This window comes from Ictalurus furcatus, chromosome 18 (genome assembly GCF_023375685.1).
Source record: "Ictalurus furcatus strain D&B chromosome 18, Billie_1.0, whole genome shotgun sequence".
NCBI classification, from domain to species: domain Eukaryota; kingdom Metazoa; phylum Chordata; class Actinopteri; order Siluriformes; family Ictaluridae; genus Ictalurus; species Ictalurus furcatus.
The window spans coordinates 21,831,720-21,852,768 of record NC_071272.1 but is presented as its reverse complement, the minus strand read 5'-3'; the positions used below and the strand labels follow the sequence as shown (position 1 = coordinate 21,852,768).

Below are 21,049 nucleotides of genomic sequence, written 5' to 3'. Positions count from 1 at the left end.
TTAGCACTTCGGCTAACTCTCGAACAATTATTGGTGCGTTCGAATGCAACTAGTAAACAGGACATAGTTCACCATTCACACTAATGAACACTTCAGACGTTTAAAATAAAAGATTACACTTAAGGTAATTGCCCACACCTACAAATAACGAGGGGGTAAAGGGGCGGAAAATACGGCTCAGATATGCGAGTCGAATCTCCCAAAGAGCCGAGTCAAAGAGCCGACACGTTTGCAAACGACACCTCACCTCACTAGTCAATATGGCGACGCTCATGCTGTGCATGAGAGGTGTGTGTACAATCCTCGAACCAGCTCTGACTGTAAGAATCAGTAATAGATATGTGCGCACAGTGAGGTGCAGACCACCTACCGTTTCTACTTCTGATGAAGAGGAGAAGGAGGACTCGATAGACCTGAAGTCAGGAGTGAAAAATGAGCAGTTTAAAGGCGCAGAGAGGCTCAAACATGCATGTTCTCCTTCAGCAATGGAGTCCATGCTGGACACCACGAGGAACGTTTCAGAGTCACATCATGAGAAAACAACGAGCAAACAAGCAAGTCGTGGTTTGTCTTCCAAACCTCCATGTTTCTACCAAGTGGAAAGTTTGCGGTATGAGAAGGTGCAGCCTGATGACAAGAGAGTGTCGTAAGTAGTACTGTTATTAAGCCTAGGGTAATAAAGCTTATTTAATCATCTTACAATGAGTGACATTTATCCTAAATCGTTCATGCAGGTGTCACACTGATCCTTAACCTTTCATTCATTCATTCATCTGTCTATCTTCAGTAAGATCTGAGTTATGTTGGATCTGGAGCATATCCTGGGAAAACTGGGTGTGAGGTGGGAATACACCCTTCATGGAACACCAGGGCACCGTGCACATTCACACACTTATTCACACTTAAGGACAGTTTAGAGAAACAGTCCACCTACCTGCATGTTTTTGCGAGGTAGGGGTGAACCTTCAAGGAACCCACATGCGGAAATCGGTAATCCGAGCTCGGGATTGAACCAGGGGCCCTGGAGCTGTGAGACCGCACCACTTCGTGTACCAACATGTATTTTTGTTTCACGAATTTTTGTGTTAAAGTCGTGACCTTAAAGGTGCCGTTTGTAATGTTTTAACATGTTCCTGTCTCTTTAATGATCGTAATGTTTCAAAGAAAATGCTGGAATGGATCGCTCTGGTTTCTTTATTTCAGGCTTCATTTATTTATGTAATTTCTGGCCCTGAAACTAGCTCCACCCACCTTCAGCTGGAACAGTTTTTTCCTTAAAGCGCAATGCGCAAGTGTTCGGCAAAGCTTGTCAATGTTTACAATGGAATTGCAGTTCCCTTTGAAGGCAACAAGGTAAAAAAAGACATACTGCACCTTTAACTTCTTTGACTCCTTTATCGTTTACAGACGTTTGGTGAACTTGGCTCGGTCGAAGAAGCTTCGTGAGCAGCAAGGCAAAATCCTCCTGGAAGGAAGACGTCTCGTTTGTGACGCGCTGGACGCAGGGGTTTCGCCGCTCGTCGTCTTCTTCAGTACGGCGGAGAGACTTCAGGAGCTTCCTGTAAACAAACTAGCACATGCCAGCTTAGTCAAAGTCAAGCTGGAGGACGTCCGGATCTGGCCTGATGTCGACGCGGCGGTCGATATGATAGGTAGTGCGCTAGTAGGGGTGGAATTTGTATGCCAAATTCATGACAAGCTTCCAAACAAATATTGCAGTTTGTTGGTGTATCCTAGTATAAGTTAAAGTACGTTCTTAATACGAACGTGGACTGTGTATTTTGCATGATATGAACAAAAACGTAATTATATTCTCTAATCTATTTTGTCTGGATTATAATTCTCACTAATAAGAAACTTTTGCTAGATGGCTCATTTGGATTCTGTGATATTTATACTTATTTCGCGACACGCAACCTTTATTAGGATTCTCTTTACTTTTTTATCTGCTTTCTTTCGAAACAGGGTACCATGTTTAAAAAGCATATATGTAGCAACATTTTCTATATCTATACAGGTTTATACCACAGCGCAGTTAAATTCTGAAATCTGATCGGTCAAAATTTATTGAATAATTTTCTATTATTATTATTGTTATTATGTAGCTCAGACAATAATGCCCGCTGTAATTCAGACAATTCAATTCAAATTCATTCCGAGACGTTATTGTTTTAATTTGCAGGGCTGAATAAAAAGGATTTTAAAAAAACATGTTATTATTTAACAAAGTCAACGTGTAAGTGTCGATGTGGTAAAGCTTTCTAAGTTTAACACTTAAGGAAGGAGTCTCCAGTGTCAGCGCTTTGTAACAGTCACTATTTTTTTTTTACCACAAAGTCTTCAGTTTTCGCTTTCCGGTTTCTCGGAAACATGACGAGCTGTGTCTTATTAGCAGAAAAAACTCAGCAAGTTGCATCGCAAATTTGGAAAAACACGCCGCAGCAAGATCGCGCATTTTTGGCCGCAACGATCACAAAAAAAACCTCCTCAAAATCCTGTACGGACTGAACAGACAGGCTGGTGAGGAAACGACTGTAGCTGCTATAACATAACACCAAACTGACAACAGGAATTAACTTCAGATGTAACTATAATTGGTTAAAAAGCACGACATGCTGATTAATAAATATCGTTGGCAAATTGCTGTGGTAGAAGACGAATAAACATTCATAAGACCAGACCATCGTTCGTTGATTGATTGATTGATTATTTTCCCATAACAGCATGCCTTGTAATGTTTCATTCCTAACATAGTGTGTTTCCGTTTAGAGTATTTCCTTAATAATAGTATGCCATGACGTGGTTTTGCAGCTGTCTTCAAACGTCCAGAGGTGTCCCAGCTGTTATTTTCCGAGGAGAAATGTGGGAAGGCGTTGCCTTTGACGCTTATCTGCGATAACGTGCGGGATCCAGGGAACCTGGGTGCGACGCTGCGCTGTGCCGCTGCTGCCGGATGCCACAGTGTGCTGCTCACTACAGGTATGAACCCAATGCGTGATAATATTTTGATATTTAAAAGTCAGTCATATGTGAAATTGTGAAACAAGTGAAAAGGATAGAATGTGAGTCTAACCAGTGGCTCATCACACTACTGATAAACATTCCATTAGGATTATTTCAGGTTTGAATGTAAAGATCAGGATTGAAGTTGAGTCATTTTCACATTTTTATTATTCTCTGCAAAATTTCCCTGCTGATCTTTTGTCAGGTTGTGTGGATGTCTGGGAGCCCAAGGTCCTCCGTGCTGCCATGGGCGCCCACTTTCGCCTTCCCATAATCCCTAGTCTGTCCTGGTCCGATATACAATTTCACCTTCCTCCCTCGGCGACTGTCCACGTAGCTGACAACTCGAGCGGCTCCGTGGCCGAGCTGGAACTCGCAGGAACACCTAGGCGGCAAAAAAAAGCCGGAGACTACGGCTGGGTCAGCAGCCGCCATATCTCCAGGAAAGTGTACTGTGAAGATGAGGATGAAGAGGACAAGGTGGGTGGGTCTAGGCAGGCAAGCCCGGTTTTAGAGGCTCAGCCTTATCATATGAGTTGGACTGGTAACCACACGGCCATCGTGATTGGTGGAGAGACTCACGGTTTGAGCCAGGAAGCCTTGCGACTGGCTGAGGAAACGAGGGGGCGGAGACTATCGATCCCCATGGTGCGAGGAGTGGACAGTCTGAATGCAGCCATGGCTGCGAGTGTGCTGCTGTTTGAGGGAAGGAGACAACTGAAAGGACAAGCGTTAGAATGAATTCTACATAAGCTTTGCAGCTAAACCCCCAACCCAACAAGAAACAGTACGAGAGTTGAATTCTCGAAACCGCTCTTCCGATTACGGCGACTCTGAGGCCTGGAAAACACCATTTATTTTTGGTGTATTGAGCTGGGATGAAAGCCAGAAAGTCTTTAAGGTGGTAGAAATGTAAGATATCGTATAGACAAGAATAATTCATTAAGACAACGGGGATTGGTTTGTTTTTAGAAAGAAAAGACATGTTTGTGTGTGTGTATAATTCAGACTTTCTGCAGAATGTCTCACTTTATTTGTTTTAAATAAAGTTTCTTTTTTTTTTGACATCCATAGCTGCTGGTCTCTGGAAGTTTTTTAATTTGTTTTTGTTTTTTTTGTTTTTTTCTCATTACTTTGGTTGGAGGGATTTTTCCATGACACGTACATCTGGGCATCCTTTTGGGAGAGAAGTTTAACCATTTTGATAATAAATATCAATCTACTGTCAAACATCTACTGTCTGGAAACGTACACATCTGACAAGTGCGTTTGGCATAAAAACATTTATTAAGGAATATCAAGTCTCACAAAACGGATACTCCAGGATCATGTTTAAATCTTTTTTTATTAATTCTTCAGAGTGGTCAAGGACCCTGTTGCTGGTAGAGGTCATTAGTTCATAATTGTTCCTCCTCTTTTTCGCCCTGCTCTCCAGAAAATCCGGCACAGTGCTGCTTCTGCTTTCTCCCATTTGTTTGTGATGGGGCGCACGGTGGATTAGCGGTTAGCACGTTCTTCTCACACCTGGCCCTGTGTGTGCAGAGTTTGCATGTTTTCCCCGTGCTGCGTGGGTTTCCTCCGGGTACTCTGGTTTCCTACCCCAGTCCAAAGACATGTGCGGTAGGCTGATTGGCGTGTCCAAAGTGTCCATAGTGTGTGAATGTGTGTGCACAGAAGGAGCCTCCCCTGGCACACCCTGGGCAACATTCAGTATCATACTGCTGAGCGGCTAATCCTTCCACCACGTCGACATGAAAAAAAGATTTCTTTGTGATCTGACTTTTCTCTTCAGACCCATCTTCTCAAGTACATCACTGTACAATACAAAACAACAAATGACGTACACAAAAACTCAAACCAAGACATATTAATGATATTATGACAGGTATTAGCTAATACCTCATTGCACGTATCAAACAAAGTGAAAACACAAGTATGTCTTTCCATCTATAACGTGAGCTAACTCGCCTAACTCCAGGCTTTTTTGGCACTGTGGCTCCTCCCCCTAAAACCTTCCCAGCCATTTTGGTGAGATTGTTGGTCTCCTCATCAGTTCCTGCTGGAAATGACTTTGCATTAGAGTGGTGCAATCGTAATATTTTGAATATTTGGTTATCCCTAAATGCAGAAGCTCCAAAACATATTGTGCATGACCGACGCGTTACTTTAAAACGAAATAACTCTACGCCTATATAAAGTTCGCTCTCTCTTGTCATATACGAGGAGCATTCATTCCGAACAGAAAAAAAAATATGAAAACATTACATCTAAGATTGAACACGTTAAACTAAAAAGTACAAAACGTGCTTAGAAATCCTCTAAAATGTTTAGGGCTATGTCCAACATATGTTATTTCATCAATACAGACTCCAGTTACAATAACCTCATGCTTATATTTATGAATGGTTGGAGTTCCTGCCATTGTCCAGATGTAAAGGAGGTGGGGAATTTGTTTGTTTAAAAAAGAACTTACCTTAGCCATAACATGATATCATTCATATTACATCAACACCAGTTAATCCATGGTGTTAATGGAGGAGAAGCCTTGAAACTCCTTTTGGATGAACTGCGTGATGATGCCATTATTCACTAGAGAGAGCTTGAGCTCCTCACGGGTGAACTCGTCTTTAAAGTTTGTAACGTCCCTCTTTGTTGTTATTAGGGGTTTAAAAGGGGGCGTAATCTTCTTCTGTTCCAGCAGCACCCAGTTGATTGTTTTGAAGAAAGGATGAACTTTGATAGCTTCCTCCTTCACACAGCCGAGACGAGTCTTGAGGTCCTTCTTCGGGAAGGCTTGGAGGATGCTGACTGCCTTTCTGCTGAGTCTTGATGGGTACTTCGGTTCATCCTTGACGATGGAATCACGCAGCTTCCACCAGTCTTCATCGTCAAACGGCCCGCAGCCCGTCAGCATCTCGTACATGACCACACCCAGGGCCCACCAATCCACCAATGTGCTGCATTTCTGTCCCTGGGGACTGTCCACTTAAGTTGACCGTTTTTGTTATTGACTACACCACTCTAGCCCTCATACTCTCATCTTTCAGGTTACACATCATTACAAATTTCTTCAGCTGGTTTCACGGTTTCTGAGTTGCTGAGTATAAAAAGCTCTGCCAAGCACCTACATGTGAACGGTAATGCAAATGTTATGCGGATCATTTCACTAAACTCTCAATTCTGCTTTTAGCCTTCAGACCAGACAGGATTTGGTCATGTGACCTGTCCACGCCTTCAGGAATGTTTTCAGCGCAACCATGTGCGAGATGTTCCGGTGTCTCTGTAAACGTCCCGTCACTAGGATTTCCTACAGGTTAAAAGAAAAACACTTCATTTTGGAAGATGGCACAGCGAAGTCTGCTGGACAGTGATCTTCTCCTCCTTCTTCATCATCATCTTCTCCATCAGAAAGTGTTATTGCTTTTATCGTTAGACGTACGTGGTGTTTGCTTGTATTGTGTGCATTATGCTGGAATATTCAGTATTACATGTGATAGTGTGAGCTCCTGTTTGTAATAAGTCTGAATATCCAGCTGATTAGACTTGAGAATGTTGGGTGGAGTTGTGCAAACCCTGTAACCTGAGCTCAGGTATGAATAGTAAACCGGTAAACCGCTCACACCTCGTTCATATTCACCGAGGACGAGCGACTGGCCCTGCCTTTATCTCTTCATGTAGTGAAGAAGTGAAGACATCAGAATACGTTTATCCATTTATTTCTCCATCAGACCACAGTTACTAAAGCATTTTAACATGTCCACATACACAGCACCTCAATGAATCAGTTTGACTAACCACACCAGTTTGTCCCTGATGGATAATGTGGGTTTTTTTTTTTTTTTACAAGATTTCTGCAGACAATCGTGAGTACAATCTGTGTTTTTAGAGCAAATTAATGACCTGCATATGAACCTGACCTACTTCCTGGTTGTTTATTACTGTAGCGCCGTTTGAGATGAAAATAAAACCGTAGAACATTTTGTGATCATTGTGAATAAAGTTCATGCTGTAAGCAGCTTCAGTCCGTTTACACGCCGACCTCAGAGGGTTAAAGACACGTTCGCTTAGCTGAAGCGACGAAGTGAGATCAGAATCATATCCATGCTGTAATAAACTCTGTTCTGCTTTTATTCCTCAGGGTTGATGCTGGAGACTCCAGTAGATAACATCTTCAACATTACTCCTGACCTAAACGAGGACGGCCTCGTAGGCATGCTTGAAGGTAAAACGTTGCTGTAGTTCTGCAGTTATTGGACTTTATCAGACAGTTTACTTCAAAGAGAACACTGTCTGTGGCGTTGATGGACTGAACTGGAGCTGTTATAACGATAAAAGGTTAAAAGCACAAATTTAACCAGCCTGGCTATGCAGATTGTGAACATAAATACATAAATATTATCCTGATCCTGATCCTTTCTGCTCTCCGGACCTGCCTGATCCGTTTCGGATGTTCTACCTCTGGATGGAGCTCTCATCTACTCCAATTCCAGATTGCTGGGACTACGGCTGCTTCTAAGGCCAAACAGACTTCATATAAATCCATAATGAACATTTTCACACTATCTGTTGTTACCCAGATGAGGACGGGTTCCCTTCTGAGTCTGGTTCCTCTCAAGGTTTCTTCCTCTTAAAACATCTTAGGGAGTTTTTCCCTGCCACCGTCGCCACTCAGTGGCTTGCTCAGTTGGGATAAATTCGTACCTTTAATATCTGTATACCGTGTTGATATTTCTGTAAAGCTGCTTTGAGACAATGTCTATTGTAAAAAGCACTATACAAATAAAATTGAATTGAACTGAATGAAATATTCAGTATGTTGATGTGAAAGACCTCTGGTAGACAGACATGTCTCTGAAGAAGTGAAATTCATATCTAATTTACATATGATTTAATAGTTTACTTTATTAGATATCAAAAATCTAAAAGGTGCTCGTCATACCTGACGCCTAGATGAACACTGTACAGTTGGTCATATGACTGTAAGTCATTCCCTTCAAATGCTATTGAAGTTAGAAACGTGTAAAACAATGTCGTATGTAACTTTAGAGACGGTCCCTTAATTACCGCATATCTGAGAATATCGAACGTCCAACGTCACACCAACTTTATTCCAGTCTAATATCGAACGTCCAACGTCACACCAACTTTATCCCAGTCAACGACAAAGCAACAGTGTGACGTCGTTTGTTTGTTAGTTTGTGTTTCAAGCGTCCGCGACATTCCAAAATAGAATACGCGCTCGCGCTGCCGTTGTTGCTGTTGTTCCACAACGGTTAACTGTAAGAGAAAGGAGAAAACGGACGCTCGAGAAACGTTTATTCAACACAACAATGCTCCGACATCTCAAACGAAGAGCTCAAATATCATTCAAGAAACTGGAAGAACAGCAGACTTTACTAAAGGAAGACAACAAGACCATCAAAACCCTCGAGTATGGAAAACCTCTGGAAGCAGAACACGGCAGAAATGAGTTTCCAACCCAAGAAGGTGAAACAGTCCCGGTTAATAAGACGGATAATACCGTTAACACACTTGCTTCTCCAGCTCCAGTGAGGTCCTGTAAAGAAGTAAGTTCCTCTTGGAGTTTCCATCCTGAACTGGAGCCGCGTTTCACCGTCGCGCACGCGGAGTCTGTCACACCTGTCACACCTGTCACGCGCAGCGTCGAAGCGGCTACAGAGGGCGTGAGCTTCCCTCAGCTTCCCTCAGGAACAGGTATTGAACAAGACCGAGCTCCTGTCAGGGCTGCTGAACTGTTTTCTAGTCAAATAAGGGTTCTAATTTCGACTTTAACAAACAATTCCATTCAGTTTTATTTGGTATAGCGCAATTTGCAATTGTCTGATATCCATGACAGCAGAGTATTTTTTGTTCACAGCCTTCTTTGCTCATGTTGATCAAGGGTGCCAATATTAGTGGACGGCACTAATGAAAAAAATGATGCATTTTCAATTCAATTCAGTTTCATCTTCATTTGTATAGCACTTTTAACAATAGACAATGTCACAAAGAAGCTGTATATATATATATATATATATATATATATATATATATATTCAGGATATCATTTTACATTTATTCATTTTCCCCTTAAATTTTCATGATGAAGGTGAGGAGACTGCGGACTATTTCAGAGTAAAAAGTGTTACTGTAGAAACCCCCATCCCCCTCACTTAAAGTGTTGGAAAGAAATGCTGTAAAGATAAGATCCCCTCAGAAATTATCCAATTAAATGTTTCTCCGTTTAAAAAATATTATAAAATCGCAGTAAACGCTAACTTGTCACGTCCCGAGACGTAGGGGAGTTGAGTACGGAAGCAGGTGCAGGAAAACACGTATTTATTAAAAGAGACAAAGGCAGACAAATCCAAACCGTAATCCAAAAACGTAGTCAAGACAGGCAAAGGGTCGGGAGATCGGCAAACAGGCATAAACGGGGCAAAGCAGGAATCAGAGTCGCGGTCACAGAAGACAAGGTCAAGACACAAAATAAGAAACATGAACTATGACTATGAACTGGGAGCGGAAAAACCAGCGTGGACTAAATGAATTAATCTAACGTCAAACTAACTATTTAACTATATCTATCAAGGAACATTAAACTAATCTAATGTAATACTCCGCGCCGTGTACTGGGAGGCGTGCGGTATATAAGCAAATATAATCATCGTTAAGTGTTGACGGGTGACACCGATCTAGACACACGCTCGAACAACAGCCAATGACAGAACAGGGAGGAGACAGAACAGAAACATAACAAATGCACGTGTTCATGGTAAACAATGTCATGGTTGTCAACATTCGAAGAGCAGGCGCTTGCGCATCTTGCTCGTGCACGCACGCGCCCTCATGCTCTCCAGTGCGCTGCCTAAAGGGGAAACCGTGACACAACCCCCCCAAGGTCGCTCCTCCCGGAGCGCCATGAACATCCATCTCCATTGGCGGTCACGGCCCCCTGGCCAAAATGTCCCCAGCTGAAGCAGGAGAATGTGCGCCGTGCTCAGCGGAACAAAAAAGCAGATCGGCGTGCTCAGCGGAACAAAAAAGCGGATCGGCGTCCTCAGCGGAACAAAAAAGCGGATCGACGTCCTCAGCGGAACAGAACAGCGGGGCGACGTCCTCAGCGGAGCAGGAGAGCAGCGCGACGTCCTCAGCGGAGCAGGAGAGCAGCGCGACGTCCTCAGCGGAGCAGGAGAGCAGAGCGACGTCCTCAGCGGAGCAGGAGAGCAGCGCGACGTCCTCAGCGGAGCAGGAGAGCAGCGCGACGTCCTCAGCGGAGCAGGAGAGCAACGCGACGTCCTCAGCGGAGCAGGAGAGCAGAGCGACGTCCTCAGCGGAGCAGGAGAGCAGAGCGACGTCCTCAGCGGAGCAGGAGAGCAACGCGACGTCCTCATCGGAGCAGGAGAGCGGAGCGACGTCCTCATCGGAGCAGGAGAGCGGAGCGACGTCCTCATCGGAGCAGGAGAGCGACGCGACGTCCTCATCGGAGCAGGAGAGCGACGCGACGTCCTCATCGGAGCAGGAGAGCGGCGCGACGTCCTCATCGGAACAGGAGAGCGGAGCGACGTCCTCATCGGAACAGGAAAGCGGAGCGACGTCCTCAGCAAGGCAGGTAAGCGGAGCGACGTCCTCAGCGGAGCAGGTAAGCAGAGCGACGTCCTCAGCGGAGCAGGTAAGCAGAGCGACGTCCTCAGCGGAGCAGGAAAGCAGAGCGACGTCCTCATCGGAACAGGAAAGCAGAGTGACGTCCTCAGCAAGGCAGGTAAGCAGAGCGACATCCTCAGCAAGGCAGGTAAGCAGAGCGACGTCCTCAGCAGAGCAGGTAAGCAGAGCGACGTCCTCAGCGGAGCAGGTAAGCAGAGCAACGTCCTCAGCGGAGCAGGAAAGCAGAGCGACGTCCTCAGCGGAGCAGGAAAGCAGAGCGACGTCCTTAGCGGAGCAGGAAAGCAGAGCGACGTCCTCAGCGGAGCAGGAAAGCAGAGAGACGTTCTCAGTGGACTCTACAGGCTGAACTTGGTTGGCTGTGTCAGCAGATTAGGGCATGAGCAGGACTTGGTTGGTCGTATCTACAGACTCTGGCATGAGCATAACTTGGTTGGTCATGTCAGCAGACTTGGACGTGAGCAGAGCTTGGTTGTCCGTGTCAACAGACTCAGTTGTGAGCAGAACTTGGTTATCTGTGTCAACAGACTCGGTCATGAGCAGAACTTGGTTATCCGTGTCAACAGACTCAGTTGTGAGGGGAACTTGGTCGTCCATGTCGTCGGTGTCAAGCGTGACCAGAACCTGGTGGTCTGTATCAGCAGACTCCGGTGTGATCAGAGCTTGATTGTTCACTTGATTGTTGATCATTTTATTGTTGGAGAAGTAATGTTTTGTACCGACTCAGTAACGCAGGAAACGTAAAATAAACTAGAATGATCTAGATGTAGATCAATAATCTAGATCAATCTAGAACAAAATCTCTACCAACAGAAAATAGTTTGCTTAAGATTTCTACTCAGTACTGTAAGCCTCTATTCTGCTCACTGTTTTAACTAGAATTGTAGTTTATAATCATTTTTATTTAACTTAATTTAAAGTGTTTTTCCCCCACAAGATGATTATAACACAGCAAACTACAAAAATAGAAAAGGCTACATCAAGAAGCCCATGAACGCCTACATGGTTTGGGTGAGGACACAGTGGTCTATCTTGTGCAAGGCCAACCCGAATGCCAGCTTTGCAGAGATCGGCATGCTGCTTGGGAATGGGTGGAGGAACCTGAGTGAAGAACAGAAGAAACCCTACTACGCAGAGGCACGGAGGCTTAAACAGAAACACAGAAAGAAATTTCCCGGTGAGGTTCCAAGGGTTTTTTTGACAATTAGGAAAATATCAAGACTGAGACTTTGTGTTGTTTTTATGCCCCTTGTTGAATTGCTCTTTAAACCTTTCTTTCCTGTAATGTAGATTGTGTTCATAATGCGGAGACGAGAAAGACATTTAGCCCAGAAGTGGAACCTCTGGACACTACCTCTAATGCCTCACCAACCGTACCCCTGGCACATCCTCAGAGATCTGCACCTCAGAACATCCCTGTAGCATCACCCAGAAACTCCAGCTTGCAGTACTCAGCCATGCAGACCAATCCAATGTTCTCCGGTACAAAATGTTGTCTTTCTTATTCCTCTTACACACAATAATGGCTCTTATTCCTCAGAGTTGAGTGTTTTCAAATCTGATTATTGAAAATTAGCATACTCAAAACCCAGCGATCGATTTCCTTTGAAGCCAATATCAATGATTATTGCAAGCATACCAAGTACAGTAGTAAGGGATGGCTAAAATATATAATAACAATAATAATAACAACAACAACAATAATAATTATAATAGTAATAATAATACATTCATAACCATATTCGTATGTGGAATTAATTAATTATGCAACAGTTAGTTCAAGTCCAGGGGGCATGGTGGCTTACTGGTTAATACATTTGCCTCGCACCTCCAGGGTTGGGGGTTCGATTCTAATCTCTGCCCTGTGTGTGCAGAGTTTGCATGTTTGTCATATATCAAGGAGGTAACTCTGGACTTCATTTCCCAGCAGCCACTGCACCATACTACATCATTGTCACATGACCACCTGCACCACGTTTCTGTTTAAGGAGCACTCCTATATATAGCCACTGTTTGTACTACTTCCTCATCTTACGTATTGTCTATCTTGACCTTTGTCCCTGCACCATGTTTTGTTTCATTGTTTATGTTTAGCCTTGGCCACAGTATTTTGCCTAGTTGTCTTAGTGTCTTTGTTTTGTTGTTTGTTTGTTTATTAAATGTTTGAGAATCTGCGCTTGCTTCCGTCTCTACCTTTGAACCGTGACAGAACGTAAGACATAAAACTCAGAAGCAGCAGATGAATCATGAAATACCTGGGCTTCACTCTGCCACCTATGTTCGCGGAGAACTACGCTACGCTACGCCAACAGCAGGAGGAGTACCAAGCTGCGCTACGTAAGCAGCAAGAGGACATGGAGGAGTCCGGGTACAAGTGGGAGCCTGTTGACTGGGCTGGTGCCATCTCCCACCCTCCCTCCCCTATTGTGGATCTGGTCCAGTGGATGGAGTCAGTGGAGAACGTGAGTCAGCCTCCTTGCTCGTCTGAGGACGTCGCTCAGCCTTTCGGATCAGCTGAGGACGTCGCTCAGTCACCCTGGTTGGCTGAAGACGTTGTTCCATCTCCCGACATACCCAAGTGCTCCCCTCTATTCGTCAACCCTGCACACAACGCCGCTCTGCTTGCCTGCTCCGTTGAGGAACTCGCCCTGCTTTACTGCACCGCTGAGGGCACCGCTCGGCTTTATTGCTCTGCTGAGGAAGGCACTCTGCTTTTCTGCCTGGCTGAGGACGTCGCTCAGCCTTGTGGATCAGCTGAGGACATCGCTCAGTCACCCTGGTTGGCTGAAGACGTTGTTCCGTCTCCCGACATACCCAAGTGCTCCCCTTTGTTCATCAACCCTGCGCACAATGCCGCTGTGCTTGCCTGCTCTGTTGAGGAACTCACCCTGCTTTTCTGCACCGCCGAGGGCATCGCTCGGCTTTACCGCTCTGCTGAGGAAGGCACTCCGCTTTTCTGTCCGGCTGAGGACGTCGCTCTGCCTTCCTGCTTGTCTGAGGACGCAGCTCTGCCCTCCTCCACCACTGAGGATGCCACTCCGTCTCTTAGTTCATGTGAAGACATTTTGCCCAGAGGGCCAGGACCTCCAGGGGAGGGAGTGTATTTTAGCACTTCGGGAGAAGCGCCCTTCGGGGGGTTCTGTCATGTCACAGCAAACAGTGACTACATTTCCCACCCTGCACAGCGGCCTACAAACATGGCCGCCATGGACTACACTTCCCACACATACATGTTCACCTTCTTCGGAATACTAATCACACACACCTGTTTCCAATCTCACACATAGTCACACCACAGTATATAAGAGACTGCTCAAACACTATGACTTTGCGTAGTATTGAGTTTAACTCACTTACCAAGCGGTTGTCCTTTGTTCTTGTTTCGTTTCATGATCTCTGACCTCGTTTATAGTTTCTCGACTCTGATTATTGCTTCGCCCTATTTATGCCTGTTTGCCGATCGAATGATCTTTTTGCATGTTTTTGGACCACGCGTTTGATTACTGATTTGGATTTGTCTGCCTTTGTCTCCTTTAATAAAACTGTTAACTGTACTTGCATCCGTCCTAATCTCCATTACGTGAGTATCGTGACAATGTTCTACCTGTGCTTTGGGGGTTTCTTCCTGGTAGTCTGGTTTCCTCCCCCTGATTGGCATTTCCAAACTGTCCATAGTGTGTGAATAGGTGTGTAATTATACCTTGCGATGGGCTGGCTCCCCATCCATGGTGTCAATTGCCTTGTGCCCCAAGCCCTTGTGGGATAGGCTCCAGGCCCTCCGCGACCCTGTGTAGGATAAGTGGTACAGAAAATAGGATGGATGGATATAGTTCCGGTTCACTAATTTGGTTAGCCATGCAACAATCCAAGAGTGCTGATATTTCATGTAACAGTACTGGTACATTTCACACTTTGTAAATGGTAAATGGTCTGCACTTATATAGCGCTTTTTTCCTTTATAGTCATGGACATGCCAAGAGAAGTACCACTCCATGGCCTGGTGTCTGGATCTAGAGGCCAGTTCCCTGACCTTGCCCACTCACAAGTACCACTGTCTCCTCGTTGCCCCATCTTGCTTCCCTTTTGTTCCACCATTCTACATGTCTGGGCTGCCATTCTGCCAGACCAGGTGAGTCGGTAAGCTTCATTGGAATTGTTTCAGAAGACAAATGGATGCAAATGAAGTGTTACTGTGGTATCTTAAGTGCCATTTGCTTTGTAATATGCACGCAGAATTCTGTTTAATTCTGTTTACAGTAGCTTGCTTTGTTCTGACTGCACATGTAATATGGCTCATCTCATGGGCCTGCACGGTGACTCTTTTCTGCCTTAAACCAGGATTATGCCTTCTGTAGAGAGCCTGGGGCAGAAACACACAGCAACGACACCTAGAACAGCACAGACGTTCCTGACTTCTGTACCAGTCCAGGACATACATGCCTTGGAGAATTTGTTCAACAACCTTGCTCGGAGGAACAACGTTTCAGAAGAGGAAGACAGTGGTGAAATTCAAATGCTTTAGTGTACATGCATGACAATGCATTGAACATGATCTTCAAATAAACAGCGTTCTTTGTTAACAGTTTTCTAAGCTTTGTTTGTGCCGGTCACTTTTTATGTTTAATTCAAAGATAGGGAAAATGTCAAGAAAGATGAGGTGAGTGAGGGGCACAATAAACTCAATGAATCAAAGGAAAGAAGAGATGAAGACTATCCTTGTGACAGGGACGATGACTGGAACAGCACTGGTGATAAAGATGAAGATGATAACGCTAATAATGATGGTGCATGTTCAGGGCACAATAAGCAGAATGGTACAGAGGAATGGAAGGACCAGGATTATTCTTGTGACAGGGAAGATGAGGGCTCAAAAGGTTGACAGGAAGTGCTGCCTATGTAAATAATTTTGAATTCATTTGTCTCCCATCCACAATCTAAACATGTACATAAATAAATTAAAAGAAAACAAATAAAAATGTTTGAAATATGAAAACATTTGTGTATCATCAGTTCTTTTAATTATTTCATTAATAGGACGTCTATTTTTTGAAGAAAACCATTCAATCCAGTACAGGTCATTTTGACCCCCTTTATGCATTCGTGAAGGTTTTTTTTGGTTTATGCATTGTAGGTGTCATGAGTCCCCCTTCGTGCAGCGCGCTGTGGAGCATGTGAGCGCGCGTGCACGAGCTTCTCCCATGTGGATAGTTGTGACATTTCGACACGTGCATCTGTTTGTGTTTCTGTTATGTCTCCTCCCCGTCCTGTCATTGGTTGTGGTGTCACGTGTGTCTGTATTGCCCTCAGCTGTTAGCAGTTACGAGGCTGATCATGTCGGCATATATACCGCGTGCCTCCCAACACTCAACTTTCATGCTCCGCTGAGGACGTCGCTCCGCTTTCCTGCTCCGCCAAGGACGTCGCTCCGCTCTCCTGCTCCGCCGAGGACGTCGCTCCGCTTTCCTGCTCCGACGAGGACGTCGCTCCGCTTTCCTGCTCCGACGAGGACGTCGCTCCGTTTTCATGCTCCGACGAGGACGTCGCCCTGCTTCCCTGCTCCGTCAATAACGTCGCTCTGCTTTCCTGCTCCGCTGAGGACGTCGCTCTGCTTTCCTGCTCCGCTGAGGACGTCGCTCTGCTTACCTGCTCCGCTGAGGACGTCGCTCTGCTTACCTGCCTTGCTGAGGACGTCGCTCTGCTTTCCTGTTCCGATGAGGACGTCGCTCTGCTTTCCTGTTCCGATGAGGACGTCGCTCTGCTTTCCTGTTCCGATGAGGACGTCGCTCTGCTTTCCTGTTCCGATGAAGACGTCGCTCCGCTCTCCTGTCCCGCTGAGGACGTCGCTCCGCTCTCCTGCTCCGATGAGGACGTCGCTCCGCTCTCCTGCTCCGCTGAGGACGTCGCGCAGCTCTCCTGCTCCGCTGAGGACGTCGCGCAGCTCTCCTGCTCCGCTGAGGACGTCGCGCAGCTCTCCTGCTCCGACGAGGACGTCGGATGTGGACAGTTTCCGTCGGTTCTCCCATGTGGACAGTTGTGACATTTCGACACGTGCATCTGTTTGTGTTTCTGTTATGTCTCCTCCCCGTCCTGTCATTGGTTGTGGTGTCACATGTGTCCTCTTGCATGTTTTGGATTACGTTTCTGGATCACGTTTTGGATTTACCTGCCTGTGTTTCTCAATAAAGAAAACCGTTCCAACTGCGCTTCCATCCGTTCTATCTTCCTCTACGTCACGAAACGTGACAGTAGGGTTAAATATCAAAAATCTAAACGGTGTGCGTCATACCTGACACCTAGAAGAACATTTTTACAGTTGGTTTTGTGACTGTAAGTCATTCCCTTCAAATGCTATTGAAGTTAGAAACGTGTAAAACAATGTCGTATGTAACTTTAGAGACGGTCCCTTAATTACCGCATATCTGAGAATATCGAACGTCCAACGTCACACCAACTTTATTCCAGTCTAATATCGAACGTCCAACGTCACACCAACTTTATCCCAGTCAACGACAAAGCAACAGTGTGACGTTGTTTGTTAGTTTGTGTTTCAAGCGTCCGCGACATTCCAAAATAGAATACGCGCTCGCGCTGCCGTTGTTGCTGTTGTTCCATAAGGGTTAACTGTAAGAGAAAGGAGAAAACGGACGCTCGAGAAACGTTTATTCAACACAACAATGCTCCGACATCTCAAACGAAGAGCTCAAATATCATTCAAGAACCTGGAAGAACAGCAGACTTTACTAAAGGAAGACAACATGACCATCAAAACCCTCGAGTATGGAAAACCTCTGGAAGCAGAACACGGCAGAAATGAGTTTCCAACCCAAGAAGGTGAAACAGTCCCGGTTAATAAGACGGATAATACCGTTAACACACCTGCTTCTCCAGCTCCAGTGAGGTCCTGTAAAGAAGTAAGTTCCTCTTGGAGTTTCCATCCTGAACTGGAGCCGCGTTTCACCGTCGCGCACGCGGAGTCTGTCACACCTGTCACACCTGTCACGCGCAGCGTCGAAGCGGCTACAGAGGGCGTGAGCTTCCCTCAGCTTCCCTCAGGAACAGGTATTGAACAAGACCGAGCTCCTGTCAGGGCTGCTGAACTGTTTTCTAGTCAAATAAGGGTTCTAATTTCGACTTTAACAAACAATTCCATTCAGTTTTATTTGGTATAGCGCAATTTGCAATTGTTTAATATCCATGACAGCAGAGTATTTTTGTTCACAGCCTTCTTTGCTCATGTTGATCAAGGGTGCCAATATTAGTGGACGGCACTAATGAAAAAAATGATGCATTTTCAATTCAATTCAGTTTCATCTTCATTTGTATAGCACTTTTAACAATAGACAATGTCACAAAGAAGCTTTATATATATATATTATATTCAGGATATCATTTTACATTTATTAATTTTCCCCTTAAATTTTCATGATGAAGGTGAGGAGACTGCGGACTATTTCAGAGTAAAAAGTGTTACTGTAGAAACCCCCAACCCCCTCACTTAAAGTGTTGGAAAGAAATGCTGTAAAGATAAGATGCCCTCAGAAATAATCTAATTAAATGTTTCTCCGTTTAAAAAATATTATAAAATTGCAGTAAACGCTATCTTAATAAACTAAACAAAGCCACTATATTGGTGTGGATTGTGCGGTTTTATAAGGAAATTGCCCGGTAAGTTTTACTGAGCATCATGAAGAATCAGATACAGTTCTTCTGACCTTTGCACAGGCTTCACAACCCAGCAGCCTTGATTATTCATTATGTGTTTTGTCTGAAAAGTGGTCTGTTACTTCATGTTACCTTTTCTTTACTAACATGCAAACATTTTTCTGTAACATTTCATTTTATTGTTGGAGAAGTAATGTTTTGTACCGACAGTAACGCAGGAAGCGTAAAATAAACTAGAACGGTCTAGATCTAGATCAATAATCTAGATCAATCTAGAACAAAATCTCTACTAACAGAAAATAGGTTGCTTGAGATTTCTACTCAGTACTGAAAGCCTCTATTCTGCTCACTGTTTTAACTAGAATTGTAGTTTATAATCATTTTTATTTAACTTAATTTAAAGTGTTTTTCCCCCGCAAGATGATTATAACACAGCAAACTACAAAAATAGAAAAGGCTACATCAAGAAGCCCATGAACGCCTACATGATTTGGGTGAGGACACAGTGGTCTATCTTGTGCAAGGCCAACCCGAATGCCAGCTTTGCAGAGATCAGCATGCTGCTTGGGATCGGGTGGAGGAACCTGAGTGAAGAACAGAAGAAACCCTACTACGCAGAGGCACGGAGGCTTAAACAGAAACACAGAAAGAAATTTCCTGGTGAGGTTCCAAGGGTTTTTTTGACAATTAGAAAAATATCAAGACTGAGACTTTGTGTTGTTTTTATGCCACTTTACTCTTTAAACCTTTCTTTCCTGTAATGTAGATTGTGTTTATAATGCGGAGACGAGAAAGACATTCAGCCCAGAAGTGGAACCTCTGGACACTACCTCTAATGCCTCACCAACCGTACCCCTGGCACATCCTCAGAGATCTGCGCCTCAGAACATCCCTGTAGCATCACCCAGAAACTCCAGCTTGCAGTACTCAGCCATGCAGACCAATCCAATGTTCTCCGGTACAAAATGCTGTCTTTCTTATTCCTCTTACACACAATACTGGCTCTTATTCCTCAGAGTTGAGTGTTTTCAAATCTGATTATTGAAAATTAGCATACTTAAAACCCAGCGATTTCCTTTGAAGCCAATATCAATGATTATTGCAAGCATACCAAGTACAGTAGTAAGCTATGGCTCAAATATTTAATAACAATAATAATAATAACAATAATAATTATAATAGTAATAATAATAATAATAATACATTCATAACCATATTCGCATATGGAATTAATTAATTATGCAACAGTTTGTTAAAGTCCAGAGGGCATGGTGGCTTAGTGGTTAATACATTTGCCTCACACCTCCACAGTTGGGAGTTCGATTCTAATCTCTGCTCTGTGTGTGCAGAGTTTGCATGTTCTCCCTGTGCTTTAGGGGTTTCCTCCTGGTAGTCTGGTTTCCTCCCCCTGATTGGCATTTCCAAACTGTCCATAGTGTGTGAATAGGTGTGTAATTATACCTTGCGATGGGCTGGATCCCCATCCAGGGTGTCACCTGCCTTGTGCCCCAAGTCCCCCGGGATAGGCTCCAGGCCCTCCGCGACCCTGTGTAGGATAAGTGGTACAGAAAATAGGATGGATGGATATAGTTCCGGTCCATTAATTTGGTTAGCCAAGCAGCAATCCAAGAGTGCTGATATTTCGTGTAACAGCACTGGTACAGTTTGTAAATGGTAAATGGTCTGCACTTATATAGCGCTTTTATACTTTATAGTCATGGACATGCCAAGAGAAGTACCACTCCATGGCCTGGTGTCTGGATCTAGTGGCCAGTTCCCTGGCCTTGCCCACTCACAGGTACCACTGTCTCCTGGAGGTGTCCTCGTTGCCCCATCTTCTTTCCCTTTTGTTCCACCATTCTACATGCCTAGGCTGCCATTCTGCCAGACCAGGTGAGTCTGTAAGCTTCATTGGAATGGTTTAAGAAGACAAATGGATGCAAATGAAGTGTTACTGTGGCATCTTAAGTGCCATTTGCTTTGTAATATGCACGCAGAATTCTGTTTAATTCTGTTTACAGCAGCTTGCTTTGTTCTGACCGCACATGCAGTAAGGCTCATCTCATGGGCCAGCACAGTGACACTTTTCTGCCTTAAACCAGGATTATGCCTTTTGTAGAGAGCCTGGGGCACAAACACACAGCAACGACACCCAGAACAGCACAGACGTCCTGACTTCTGTACCAGTCCTGGACATACATGCCTCGGAGAATTTGTTCAACAGCCTTGCTTAGAGGGGCAACGTTTCAGAAGTGGAACACAGTGGTGAAATTCAAATGCTTAGAGTGCTTTAGTGTACATGCTGTCATGCTGATCTTCAGTTCATATTTATTTCTAATGAGTTTTAGTGTTCATTTAAATAAAGGTTTTTAAAGCCGACGTCCTAATGTGTGATTATCGAATTTACATTCACAGAGAACATTTATTAATTTCATTTTCTACCCTGAAATCCTCTTCAAGTAAATACAGTGATGTAGAATAACATTGGGTTTTATGTTTTTTTTTCAATCAATGCTTTATTTAACATCGCAACTTGTACAACAAATGCAAAAAATAGAAAGAAAAACATGAATTAATAATAATAATGATAATAATAATAATAATAATAATAATAGGAAGAAGAAGAATAAACACAGAAGTAAAGAACTACAGTATATATACATAGGGGTATTAAAGTCTAAGCAACATCACTAATATGAAAGTCACAAGAACAAAAGTTTTT

General features: G+C 44.2%; 3 protein-coding genes across 9 annotated transcripts; all 3 read left to right on the top strand.

Moving 5' to 3' along the window:
- The first annotated feature begins 144 nt into the window (after positions 1-144).
- On the top strand, positions 145-4,076 carry LOC128622875 (rRNA methyltransferase 3B, mitochondrial-like). Its single transcript, XM_053649661.1, has 4 exons — positions 145-646; positions 1,408-1,652; positions 2,812-2,979; positions 3,209-4,076. Exons 1-4 carry the CDS (start codon positions 261-263, stop codon positions 3,742-3,744), a joined length of 1,335 nt encoding a protein of 444 aa, XP_053505636.1. The 5' UTR covers positions 145-260; the 3' UTR covers positions 3,745-4,076.
- Positions 4,077-8,128: 4,052 nt separating this feature from the next.
- LOC128622644 (uncharacterized) lies at positions 8,129-15,544 on the top strand. Of its 3 annotated transcripts, XM_053649315.1 has the most exons (6): positions 8,129-8,718; positions 11,603-11,842; positions 11,956-12,147; positions 14,628-14,802; positions 15,004-15,167; positions 15,297-15,544. In XM_053649315.1, exons 1-6 carry the CDS (start codon positions 8,334-8,336, stop codon positions 15,542-15,544), a joined length of 1,404 nt encoding a protein of 467 aa, XP_053505290.1. In that variant the 5' UTR covers positions 8,129-8,333. The 3 variants fall into 3 exon arrangements, with proteins under 3 accessions (XP_053505290.1, XP_053505291.1, XP_053505289.1); XM_053649316.1 differs by lacking the exons at positions 11,956-12,147; positions 14,628-14,802; positions 15,004-15,167; positions 15,297-15,544 and adding an exon at positions 9,113-11,295 and having other exon boundaries at positions 8,626-8,718; positions 11,603-11,794; XM_053649314.1 differs by lacking the exons at positions 11,956-12,147; positions 14,628-14,802; positions 15,004-15,167; positions 15,297-15,544 and having other exon boundaries at positions 8,626-8,718; positions 9,113-11,744.
- A 1,674-nt stretch (positions 15,545-17,218) lies between these two features.
- LOC128622645 (transcription factor SOX-30-like) lies at positions 17,219-20,706 on the top strand. Of its 5 annotated transcripts, none has more exons than XM_053649317.1 (5): positions 17,219-17,724; positions 18,748-18,987; positions 19,094-19,285; positions 20,043-20,220; positions 20,447-20,706. In XM_053649317.1, the coding sequence occupies exons 1-5, from the start codon at positions 17,340-17,342 to the stop codon at positions 20,559-20,561; spliced, it is 1,110 nt and encodes a 369-aa protein (XP_053505292.1). In that variant the 5' UTR covers positions 17,219-17,339; the 3' UTR covers positions 20,562-20,706. The 5 variants fall into 5 exon arrangements, with proteins under 5 accessions (XP_053505292.1, XP_053505294.1, XP_053505296.1 ...); XM_053649319.1 differs by having other exon boundaries at positions 20,430-20,706; XM_053649321.1 differs by having other exon boundaries at positions 20,406-20,560.
- Positions 20,707-21,049: the final 343 nt, after the last annotated feature.

Coding starts and splice junctions, on each gene's coding strand:
- LOC128622875 (XM_053649661.1), top strand. CDS start 261: ATGGCGACGCTCATGCTGTGCATGAGAGGTGTGTGTACAATCCTCGAA. Junction 647..1,407: donor CCTGATGACAAGAGAGTGTC/GTAAGTAGTACT, acceptor TATCGTTTACAG/ACGTTTGGTGAACTTGGCTC. Junction 2,980..3,208: donor CAGTGTGCTGCTCACTACAG/GTATGAACCCAA, acceptor ATCTTTTGTCAG/GTTGTGTGGATGTCTGGGAG.
- LOC128622644 (XM_053649314.1), top strand. CDS start 9,991: ATGTGCGCCGTGCTCAGCGGAACAAAAAAGCAGATCGGCGTGCTCAGC.
- LOC128622645 (XM_053649317.1), top strand. CDS start 17,340: ATGCTCCGACATCTCAAACGAAGAGCTCAAATATCATTCAAGAACCTG. Junction 18,988..19,093: donor ACACAGAAAGAAATTTCCTG/GTGAGGTTCCAA, acceptor CCTGTAATGTAG/ATTGTGTTTATAATGCGGAG. Junction 19,286..20,042: donor GACCAATCCAATGTTCTCCG/GTACAAAATGCT, acceptor TATACTTTATAG/TCATGGACATGCCAAGAGAA.